At 41.0% G+C, this 12,746-nt stretch overlaps 2 protein-coding genes across 2 annotated transcripts in view; one reads left to right on the top strand and one right to left on the bottom strand.

The window, feature by feature from the left end:
* The window catches only part of e2f1 (E2F transcription factor 1), a 408,003-nt gene that overhangs the window by 334,108 nt on the left and 61,149 nt on the right, over positions 1-12,746 (top strand). The gene's annotated exons all lie outside the window — the stretch shown is intronic.
* The window catches only part of prex1 (phosphatidylinositol-3,4,5-trisphosphate-dependent Rac exchange factor 1), an 86,293-nt gene that overhangs the window by 41,835 nt on the left and 31,712 nt on the right, over positions 1-12,746 (bottom strand). The window contains exons 7-10 of the mRNA XM_032520857.1: positions 10,524-10,657; positions 10,083-10,198; positions 8,253-8,402; positions 4,811-4,958 (exon numbers count right to left, since the gene is read on the bottom strand). Coding sequence (XP_032376748.1) covers positions 4,811-4,958; positions 8,253-8,402; positions 10,083-10,198; positions 10,524-10,657 — 548 coding nt within the window. The remainder of the gene's footprint in view (positions 1-4,810; positions 4,959-8,252; positions 8,403-10,082; positions 10,199-10,523; positions 10,658-12,746) is intronic.

Raw genomic sequence — 12,746 nt, 5'->3', positions numbered from 1 at the left:
CCCTACCAGGAGCACAAAGCTCCAGACAACACAGCCCTCAGGTTCACAGGGGCACACAAACCTCTCCACCACGATAAGGTGTTGTTCCCAGAGAGGACCTCTGGGAATCATCACCTCCCCACCTTTGAAATCAAAATCAAAACACTCCTGCACAGTGTGGCCAGTCAGCAGAGGTAACACAGGGAAGGTATTTTTTTCCCAACTGCAACAACTTTTATGTGCGTACTGTATTTCAATGATCAATGCGATGCATATAGTTTTTGCAAGCAGAACCTATTGCTTTCAGTAGACCCATGTGAGACAACCAGTGACATATATCCATTCTGCAGTGGAGCTGGCCTGGATGTTGTTCACTACTCAGAGCCTTGGGCAATGCAATATCTTAACACTGTGCAAGGCTCTTTGAGCAATTTAGTCTGTCAGTATGACATTTAAAATGGTTACAGTTTCACTGAACTACTTCGACCACAAGCACATACAATGCATCTACAATACATATTCATACGATAAAGTTTCTCATTTACTCTTCAAATATCCCTCAGGCTTTGGTACTGTGCATGCATTAACCATCCAACTTTAAGCACTTCAGCTCCACTCCCTTCTTGTCACACCCAGTGTGCACTGAACAAATGTTTGAAGGCGAAAATTACATTCTCCCCTTCTTCGTCTTTCATGCTGCTGAGTGAAATTACTTCCCCAGATAATGATGAAAAGTGAATTGGAGAGAGCTTGTGTGTGTGTGTGCGTGCGTGCGTGCGTGTGTGTGCGTGCGTGCCTGTTCCTGAATTCTAAGATTGAACATTTCAGCATGGGAACACAGCGTGTGTGTGAGATATACAGTGTGTGCGTATGTTGATTTACTTTCAGGCAGTCATGCAACAGATGTACGAGTGTATGTGTGATTGCTTAGCATGCATAAATGACAAGCAAACAAGATGTGCGGCCGTGCATGAATAAAAAGTTTTTTGTCTCTCTCTATGTCCACGTCATAGCTGGTGTCTTAATTGACATTGACAGGGGACTGAATGTGTGTGTGTATGTGTGTGTGTTACGTAAGAGTCAAGTTAATTTTGGACACAGAGCTGTTATGGAAATTAATATGATGAGCAGGCATAGAGTGTGTGTGTGTGTGTGTGTGTATATATATATATATATATACACAGTGGTGTGAAAAAGTGTTTGCCCCCTTCCTCATTTCCTGTTCCTTTGCATGTTTGTCACACTTAAGTGTTTCGGAACATCAAACCAATTTAAACAATAGTCAAGGACCACAAGTAACACAAAATACAATTTGTAAATGAAGGTGTTTATTTTAAAAGGTGAAAAAAAATCTAAACCATCATGGCCCTGTGTGAAAAAGTGATTGCCCCCTAAACCTAATAACTGGTTGGCCACCCTTAGCACAACAACTGCAACCAAGCGTTTGCGATAACGTGCAATGAGCTTTTCAGCATCTGTAGGTATTTTGGCCCACTCATCTTTGCAGAATTGTCCTAATTCGTTACATTAGAGGGTTTTCGAGCATGAATGGCCTTTTTAAGGGCATACCACAACATCTCATAGGATTCAGTCAGGACTTTGGCTAGGCCACTCCAAAGTCTTCATTTGTTTTTTCTTCAGCCATTCGGTGGTGGACTTGCTGGTGTGTTTAGAATCATTGTCCTGCTGCAGAACCCAGTTCGTTTCAGCTTGAGTACACGAACAGATGGTCGGACATTCTCCTTCAGATCTCTTGGTAGACGAAGAATTCATGTTCCTTTTTCACGGCAAGTCTTCCAAGTCCTGAAGCACAAACACCCAGACCATCACACTACCACCACACTATTTTACTGTTGGTATAATTTTCTTTTATGAAATGCAGTGTTCCTTCTACGCCAGATATACTTGGACAACAACCTTCCAAAGAGTTCCACTTTTGTCTCATCGGTCCACAGAATGTTGTCCCAAAGTCTTGGGGATCATCAAGATGTGTTGTGGAGAAATTGAGACTGCTTTGATGTTCTTTTGCTCAGCTGGTTTTCTCCTTGGACTCTGCCATGCAGGCCTTTTTTGCCAAGTCTTTTCCTGATGGTGGAGGCATGAACGCTGACCTTAACGAGGCAAGTGAGGCCTGCAGTTCTTGGACGTTGTTGTGGGGTCTTTTGTGACCTCTTGGATGAGTCGTCGCTGCGCTCTTGGGGTAGTTTTGGCGGCTGGCCCCTCCTGGAAGATTCACCACTGTTCCATGTCTTCGCCATTTGTGGATAATGGCTCTCACTGTGGTTCGCTGGATTCCCAAAGCTTTGGAAATGGCTTTATAACCCTTTCCAGACTGATAGATCTCAATTCTTTCTTTCTCAATTGTTCCTGAATTTCTTTGGGTCTCGGCATGATGTGTAGCTTTAAGGATCTTCTGGTGGACCTTACTGTGTCAAGCAGCTCCTATTTATGATGCCTTGATTGTGAACAGGTGTTGGCAATAATCAGGCCTGGGTGTGCTAGGAAAATTGAACTCAGGTGTGGACAACCACAGTTCTAGTATGTTTTAACAAGGGGGGCATCACTTTTTCACACAGGCCATGATGGTTTGGTTTTTTTTTCACCTTTAATAATAAACACCTTCATTTACAAATTGCGTTTTGTGTTTAATTGTGTTGTCCTTGACTATTGTTTAAATTGGTTTGATGTTCCGAAACACTAAGTGTGACAACACTGCAAAGGAACAGGAAATGAGGAAGGGGGCAAACACTTTTCACACCACTGTGTATATATATTATATATTATAATAATATATATATTTATATATATATATAGCCTCTCCTCTCCTCCGCACACACACACACACACAAGTTCAGCAACATTAGCAAATTGGCTATTTCCTCAAAATACTACATTCTGACCGTGTGCTTAACAGTATATATATTGCATAGTAATCTTCACTGCAGTATGTACTGTACAAGAAACTTACTTACTGTGCAATAAATTTACTGTTTTATACTAAAAGAATACAAATACCATATACACAATATTGGTGTCATTATACTCTCTGTACATTATTCTAACTGCAACTTTAGGATATTCTGCCAATTAAACTTCACAAAGAGATTTTTTTCCTATTTTAGTTTTTTTTTCTAAGATCTTTCTGGAGCCAAGTCACCACCATTTGCCATATATCTTAATTTGTTCCAGCTCCATTTGAATTGTGAATTGCATTGGGGGACAATAGTGTGCATCAAGTGCACGCAAGTAGGAATACTGACTTTTTATAGTGTTCTTCATTTTGTCATGTTTAAAGTACAAACACTACATGCTCAAAACCTGCTCAGAAGAAACACACAGTATGGAATTGGGTGAGAAAAAAGATTTAAGAATAAAAACTTATTGGAACAGAAGCTAATCCAAAAATGGAGCAGGGAGCTAAAATTCCATCCCCTCCTAGCATCAGCTCGCCTCTTAGCCCAAAAAGTAGGAATGAACAATTCAAGAAAATTAGGACTTTAAATCCCCACAAAAGATGCCAGGCCAGCACTGGCACAACCAAAAAAAGTAGCAATAAGAAAATATAACACCGATCACCGACAGATGATGGAATGATGCTATCAAGACAAAAGGGTGCTATCAAACCAGCAGTCTGCATCTCTGTTTAATGCAATAAGCACTCAAGATATGGCCGCTGCTAATTTCATCAGCGAGACAAATGCAGAGCTAATGCCTGTTGTACTCCTCGGCAGGAAATTATTGAGTGATAAAGTGAAGAGTGAGAGATGATAGAAAGTGAAAAACAGACAAACTTATACCACATTGATGAGGTAAAGGAGGAAGGGAGTGACTGAGAAAAGAAGCATCCTTTTTGGCCAATATTGAAATTTAAACCAGCTCGACAGCCAATGTTCTGGCTCTGACCTACAAGTGGACAGGGGCAAGAAAAAGCATTACTTCTATGAGGATACTAAAAATGCTCTGTTCATAACAGTATACTCTGACAGGAAGTTTTGGATGCTGACATACACATTATGGCTAAAAGGTAATTCCTGGAAGGTCTCAGGGTCCTGACCGTCTAGTGAGCTACATTAAACACAGAGAAGAAAACACCCAGACAAGGACTTCATATGACGCCACCACGATGGAACATGTTTCCCTGAAACACCATTACATCTTTGAGCGAGCCATTAAATTTGCTTCTTGGCAGCAGCTGACGTGATAGTACTCAATGCAATGTTCTCGTCCAATGCATTTACCTAAAAATTATTTCACATGGGTGATGCATTGCATGATTTGTAATTTACTGAGAGGCCATGTTGGCAGTTTTGCAGACATTAATGGTTGCTTCCTTGTTTCTCTTTACAGTCATCGGTCACCATCGTAGTCTTGCATGTTTTTTTTTTCACTAAAATGGTGCCAGAAAGAATTTTCATTGCTGCTCAGATTCTCACAACTCCTGGCCTGAGGGACACTTAAGCAAGTCTTTCATTATCTATTCATTGTACTGAACATCGAGGGGACCGAAAGGGGGATGGTTTGTTGCAGAGCCTCAGTTTGCAAATGAAAGTCTGTGTGTGTGTGTGTGCTCAATGATATGAGAGTGTGGGGAGCAACTTGGTCTTTTCTATGAACCATGAGAAGAGACTCTTTATGGAAAAGAGGATGTAGGGATAATACAGTTTAGGCATCTTGCCAAGACTTTGGAAGACTGGATACCAGCTCTTTTGAAAGCCTGCAGATCTTACGCAACAACAATTTGTAAGGACCCCCCCCCCGTGAACAGCATAGCATTGCAGTCAAATTCTTGGAACCTGACGAAACCAGGCACTAAAGAAGCAAATAAACTCACTTTCCCATGAAGCACTTGGGTACAATGCTGAGCTTCCTTCGCCGATCCTTAATCAGGTGCCGACTTTTGGTCATCATCATGTGGTAGAGCTTCTCCCCCTTCTCTGCAATCATCACGTAGGCGTCCCGCTCCATTCCAAGCTTGAGACCTACAAACAAAAGTGAAGAAAAAAAGTCAAATCTAAGAACATTTGTCAACCTTCCCATCAACAGAATGAGAAACTTTTCTATAAAAACGGTGACTGTATCCCAATGGCAAGACAAATACAGCAGAACTCATTACTAGAAAAAATAATTCTACTCGCTTTCCACAGCTTCCATACGTGTCAAAGCCAAAAGGCAAAGGCTGTCATGGTGCTGTTAGAAGAAACAAATGGACCTTTGCCTGGACGGCCCGGTTGTGTTCTGGTATTGTGAAGATGGAATGAAGCCAGGACCATGGCGACATGGGGCTGCCACAACCTTCTGAAACAAACCTAGATGGTAATCTCTCCTAGACAAGTTGTTTTTGGAGTAAGTAAAGTTCAGGAGAGCAATGTGATCCTGATCTTGTTTCTGTGTTGGTTTGTTAACTATTATTCCTCTATAGTAAAGCACTACATGGGAGGGCCCATTGTAAGGCTAGGTGCCCCAGTAAACCCTCTCCAGTAAGTTCACAGTTTGAGCTGCTTAACCTCATCGTGGAGTTTGATGAACTTCTGAACAGCACAGACTTTCTGACTCGGGGCAACTCAACTCTGCTGCACTGTGGCTCCATAAGCTGCTTAACTCGACTGAGAAACACATCAAGCTGCTGAACTTGATTCTGATCACGTTGCAATATGTTTGACAGAAAACTTATTTGGGACAGGTGGAAACCGATCTAACTTGGGATCTTTGTCACTCGTAATCCACCTTGCTTTCTCTTTGGACCCTGACACACACAAGTTGACAATCTTCCGTTGTTAACCATTGTGCCAGTGAGCCTTGCTGAGGGGCTTCTCTGCCTAGCGAATCAATGAATTTGCCCATTTAGTGGCGCTTATCCTTATCTTTTTGGCATGAACATGGTAAGTGACTTTGTTGTCTTCGTGAGATGTTTTTTGGGCAACAAATATAAACTCCTGACTACTTATTTCCTCTCATGCAGTCGCAGAGCAAATGTACATGCTGGCGGTCATCCGGCATTTGGCTGTAGCTTTTGAAGTGACTATCTGTAAATTTGAACAGAAGGCACGAGGAAATGTACAGCAGCGCAAGGCATTTGATCACTTAACCTTTGTCACTATTCCTTTGAGATTGGCTTGGAGTGCCAGAGTCCTTAATATTCTCAGACTCTTCGCTGTCCACTGAAACTATGCAATCCAAGTGAAAACAGATATCTTTTTTGCAGCATTATGCAACTTCTGGCGGAAGCCTGACCTACTGAGATGGGTGAGACAAACAATGTAAAAAGTTACACCGCTAACTCTTCAATCCAGTTCTGCACTGGCAGTCAGTGATGGAGGTGGGGTTATATTACATTTGACAGCAGCTGGAGTAGACTTAAACAATGAGTGTCATTGAACAACAGACGGGGCCTGTCCAGCACAGAGGCCCCTCAGCTTCTGTTCCAGCTGTCAGAGCTTGTCTGGTGTTGTTCCTTGTCTTCCTGCATTCATTGGCATGAGCTAAAACCCTATCGCATTATCTGACCCACGCATTTTCCCTAAACTACCATTAAAACCGTGATAAGACAAAACACCTACAGCTGGCAGTCTTTTAGGAAGGTTCAAGAAAGCCACATGTCCAGACCACGGAAGGACCACAGCATTACATGGAAAAGGTCACATTAAACAAGGCGTGTCAGGGAAAGCAATAATGTATGAAGGGGGAGAGAGGAAAAAGAAAACGTTGCCAGGATTTATTGCAATAAAACTTTGTCATGTACTGTAGCTGTCTAGACTGTAGTTAAGAGGTTGAGAGAAAGGTAAGCACACTGAGAGCAGAGTATACTGTGGAGAGGGTGATATGACGGGAGAGTGTGGGGAAACTGGGCACTGTGACTGATCTGGCATCTGTTAGCCTCAGGTCGATTTCCGCCGGGTTGAAACCAAACACCACAAGCTGGAGCACACTCCTTCATACATATTCCTTCTCTGAAACCCTTTTATCACAGGATCAGATGCTGATGACGTTGACCTCTGTTGTGGATGCTTATTAAATGTCAATGTACACAGACTAATTCACAAAAATGCAAATGTTTGAGTACAGTTGTACTCAGCTAACATGCATCATGTGCAGCTGAAACTTTGTGAAACACTTAGTCAAGTAGTGTTCAAATAGCTTTAGGGACCCAATTTTGATTGTTAGCCATCAATGCTATCAGGTGACTTGTTGTGTGTAGCCCCAAATCTGGTTAAAGCCTTTCACAAGTCTAATGCCCACAACCTAACAAAGACAGGTGGCCGGTGCTGAACAGGTGGGAACACAATTTAAGGCAAAAGAGGGAAGCCTGAAGGAGCAACAAGAGTATCAGTTTGCATTACTAATCTAAATCAGTGGATGCAATATTGTGTGGGGCTTATTTTTACCATCAATGAATGAAGTATATTTCTTTTGGGTGAGACTGTACACACGTTTGATTTTTGCACACTAATCAAAAGCTAATTCCACCATAATTCACTATATGGCTACAAAACAAACTGCTAAGATTCATGCGACTCTGCCTTTAAGTCTACGCTTTATTTTATTATAGTAAAAATAGACCCAGATTATCTAAAATGCATGTGTATGACGTAATTGAGCTTCACATTCCTTGACAGGCGAAAGCACTTCTATTTAAAGCTGCTGTTTTTAGCACGTTTGTTGTTTATTAATGAGACATCAGTCACTTCACACCGAAGGTTTTGATTTGTCTTATACCTTGATTTTTTTTAATGTGAAGGATAGATTGTTCTGCTTAGCGCACAAGTCAACTAGGCCAACTGTAGACGTCATGTCACCTAAGCCTCTATTTACTAAACAAAGGCAGGCAGCTTGTTCAAGGTGGGACATAACCATAGGACACAAACACTGCATCCAGGTCATAAGCACATCTACAGTCTGTGTTTTGTTACTGTGTGCCAGCTGAGGGAGCCTTGATGGTTTGTGAATTGAAGGTGACACCAACATGTAGGGCAAATAGAGAGGATGGAAAAGCAGAGGTAGGAGAAGAGCACGAGGCACTTCTATACACTCAGTTAATATTAACAATCCCGCAATACATCCTACCTGTGGCAAGTGTATTTCAAACAATGATCTTATGTGACACTGTAAGCATTAAATTAAAAAAAAACTAATTGCACAAACTTGTTTCCTTGTAAAACATGGAGTGTGGTGCCATGTCTTTCTACACAAGATCATTTTCCATGAGGGGAACTCTAGTATGAAAAAAGAACCATAAACTAGAAGTGCTGTATATTGCCTAAAAAAGTGTTACTCACATTCTCTCTGCTCACGTTCCCTCAAGATGGCGTCCAGCCACTTCTGCTTGTCCTCTGCATGTTTGGCCATGCAGACAAACCACTTGTTTTTAGCAGTGTTGTGGATCTTCCACCCATTAGTCACTGTGTAGTTGTTGCTGTGGTAGTCCGCTGCATGGGCAAAAAAAAGTAATCAAGAAATTCATTTTTAAAATGGAAGAAGGGGCATCAATAATGAAAATTAAAAGATTTTATTATATGGCAAGTTGAGCTATGACTGGAATGGAAACAAATAATCTCAGTAAAATAAAAAATGTACTAATTTAAATTATCTCTCTGGTTTACAGCCAAGCTTGTTTTTCTTTTCATTTTGAGAGAATGAGACAAAAAAACCACAGACATGTTAACACTGACCTCAGTGAGTAAAGAAAAGCAATACTGAGTACATGCATACCACACTTGTAAAGACGTTGTATATGTTAGCATATAAAGTTATCTCTTACTAAAGTTATTTACCACTCAAGCAATGATTTACAAGCCAATTAAGAATAATAAACCACCAGAGTAGAAAAGACCATCTTTTTACTGACTCAACAAAATCTTTCCTTGTATCCCTTTCTAATTTTATCATCCATTTAGCTGGAGGTGAGCAGCTACTGAATAATGAATAGCCTCTAGTAATGGGGTGCATTAGTCTCCCGCTCAAAGGTCATATAAATAGATCTGATACTTCAGGTCCGACAGGGAGCAGCTCCTGTTGACCTGGGAGAGCATGGAACTCGGTTTGGACACTACTGTGCTGAGTCTCTTTTAGTCACTGGGATGGAAAAGATAGATTCTCGTACATGCTGAGAACTGCTAAGGTGGCATTGCTCAAGATATGATTAGCATGAGTCAATGAAAACGATAATATTTTTAATGCTTGCAAAAGATGAACAGCTTTCCACTCCTTTCACAATACATTAATCAATCTGGTTGTTATTTGAGTCAGATTCAACAACCGTTTGACTAAAAGGTAGTGGCATATAATGTATAGTTTATGAAATCTTATTATTTGCCATAAAAATTCAATGATAACCCCACATTTTATATTTTATACATTTAGTAATCTGGTCATCTGTGTTCTGAAACACATGTACGCATTTTCAATGTGGGACCCTTTGGTTCTGCAAACAAGGCATGTTTTTCTTTGTGGTTTCCCCTTTAGCAGCCAACATGCAGAAAAAAAGGTCATGTGAGCTTGCAAAATATTCTGCCAGCATAGAAGAGACAAAAATGGGGAAACATGTGAGAGAGAGGAAGACAAAATGTTTCTACTAAGCCCAGCGTTGTGCTTTGCAACCAAACCACAGCAAAATAAGCTGGGTGACAACCGTATCACAACAAGCTCTTAGACGTGTCGTTTATCTTTGGCACAATAACACAACCCGGTACAAGAGCGCATCAAGTTTATCACCCAGCTTGGGCTTGCTTTTGCACTTTGGATTTCTAACAACACCTCAACCCATTACTGAATAGCTAACATCAAAAGGTGGTAGATGAGGTTGCGAGCTACATCCTGTTTGAAACTAGGTGCAAGTATGATACTCCACCCAAACTGTCAACAAGTACCTGATTCATATCCAACCACCAGTTTCTAACACAGGCACAGTTTCATAAAATAAAATGTGAAATAAAAAATTAGCACTGTAGGCAAATTGAACGTTGGTCTTACACGTGACAACAAAATGAACAAACCAAGAGCTTGGAGAAAATAGCAGTTACATCAGAAATAACCACAGACTCATGAGAAGTTGCATGAATGGACATATAGATACTCTCCAAAGGTAACGTTGCTGGGGAAACACAAACCTGTTCCATCTTCCACATTTTCCACCTCCATCACCTCAGTGTTGATTCGGCCTCTGAACACATAGAGGGGCCCGTTGATAGACTTGGTCCTCTTGGTGGACTTCTTTCCAGAAACCCTACAAAATGGGACAACACTGTGGTTACACTCAACAGGGAAAACATCCGTTGATGCCAGTGCCACAGTAAGAAAAGATCTTGTGTCTGTCACACATGTACATTCATTCAGACACAGCTACGGGAGCAGCAGACACGTGTAGTTGTTTCTGTTTTGCTTGCATATTTAAATCCTGTCTACACAAACAGGATTGTCGACATTTGCTCCAATTTTCTATGTCTGGCTTCTCTCCAGTAGGCAGTCAATAAAAAACATTTCTGAATGCTTTCTTCTTTCTTCTCCTTCTTTTGGAAGCTGTGGTATCGTCCGGCGGTTGCCGTTCTCACCTGGACTTTCTCTTACAGTAAACCAAAAGGTTGTCGAACAGGAAGAAGACACGTTCCTGGATATTGCCTGCTGAGATTTTAAGGAGATTTCCGTGAAGCAGCAGCTCTGTGCAGATATCTGTCAGGTTGGTTCCCTGCAGAAGAAGAAAAAAGATTGAAAAGGAGATTAGCTACTGGCATTATTACTGTTATAACATTAAAGCAACACTCGATAACTTTTTTGTACATTGTTACTTAAAATAATGTTTCCAAAATCATTTCAGTGGTTCATCAATTTGTAACAGGGTGAATGGCACTTCTGCATTCGCTTTGCGGCTCTCTGACGGTTATAACCTCACTACGCAGGTTTGCCAGATCGGGTAGCAGATCTGTAGTTCAAATGAGACATAATGGGACAATTCCGCTAACAACCTGTAGGGGGAACGAAGCGGGAAAAGCTCTGTAGTGTTGCTTTAAGTTTGACAAGCAACAGCAGATTTATCTATCATGTACGTTTGACATTTCCAGAGTCTTCATGGTCAAGTTTGTTCAATTTGAGCAGGGCATGGAAAGTCTGATAGCACTCCCCGTCTAGAATGGGGAGTTGCAAACAAAACATTGTTGTCTGTATAAAAACTTGAAGAGTTCACAACCTCAGTGAAACAATATGAAATTCAACTTTGACATTGTGAATGATTTTGTTTTCATTCCATCGTCAATGATAGGAAATAAACACACACACACACACACACACACACACACACACACACACACACACACACACACACACACACACACACACACACACACACACACACACACACACACACACACACACACACACACACACACACACACACACACACACACACACACACACACACACACACACACACACACACACACACACACACACACACGATTTACACCCAATGCAAAAATATTAACTGCACGCTGTTCACTGCCAAGACAGTCAGCCACTGGCTAGTCAATTACAGAACTTATGATGAGTTACACCAAGCCTTTTTGCAAATTCATAATATGTGAGTTAATTGGAAGCACTAAACACTACAGGGGCAGGGCTGCCCTGCATAACTGTTACTTTGGCCTACATATAGTTTCCTGTGGGGCTCTGGAACTAACAAAGCCTTTTTATTCTCTTCACAGGATGTAAACATGTGTACACACAGGCTACAAATACATGCCTGCATTTATACACATACAGCTGTATATGCTTAGAGGAAGGAAACAGGACTCATGACAGACTGTAGGTCGAAGTGCTTAAGCCTTATTCTGATCAAATGCTTTGTCCCTTTGTCAATTTAAAAAAAAATGTAAAATAGAAGCCTTGTCAACTCCCTTGCACTTATTCAGGAAGATTTATTATGTTACTCTGCAGCCTACCACTTTCACTGGATATGATCGGGCCTTAAAAGCCATCTCTTGTCAACTATCAAATACACCCCAACCCAAACTAATCAGCAGAATGACACAAACACTAGCCTTTTACAGCACACTGCAAGAGCTGAAGCGAGTTCAATGTTTCTCTGTTCAACATACAATGCCACATTTCTGTATTGAAATGCCTGAATTACATTTATACGCAGTTAAGGAGTACTTCCTCTCATTTTGAATGTATTACTGAAATTTAGAAAATAAATATATAGAAAAGTGATCTATGAACCTTCCGGCTTGCTAAAAAGGTTGTTGACATCAATCTGGACCCGTTAGGGAAAAATAGCTTGTTGATTGACCACAGCATGGTGTCTACTTAACCTTTTCACAAAGTGTCTGAACTCCAGTACCAATTACTAACATTATTTAGTCATCATTTGTTTTAGAAAAGCATTTTCCGTGTTTTCACATCTCCAACTAGGGAACAGTAACCCCTTTCACAGATACATGCATGAGCAACAATGCACTCACATGTTCCTTTATTTTGTTTCCTGCCATCAAAATTCAAATAACCGTGAAAATATTAAAAATTGAATTTAACAGGGATAACTTCCTCAAGTGAGCAGGAGTAGATAAACATGCTGCCCACCAAGCTGTCAAAACATTAAATTAAACAACAGACATCTCATTACTCATTGTTAAACGGATCATTCCATTCATCTGGAACTAAATACACCCATGTGCTGACTTAGGACAAACTCCCCCCCCTATGGCTGGAAGAGTACCCATTGCCCATCACCACACACACACACACACACACACACACACACACACACACACACACACACA

Source organism: Etheostoma spectabile, chromosome 7, assembly GCF_008692095.1.
Source record: "Etheostoma spectabile isolate EspeVRDwgs_2016 chromosome 7, UIUC_Espe_1.0, whole genome shotgun sequence".
NCBI classification, from domain to species: Eukaryota; Metazoa; Chordata; class Actinopteri; order Perciformes; family Percidae; genus Etheostoma; species Etheostoma spectabile.
This window is presented reverse-complemented; position numbering and strand designations above follow the sequence as displayed.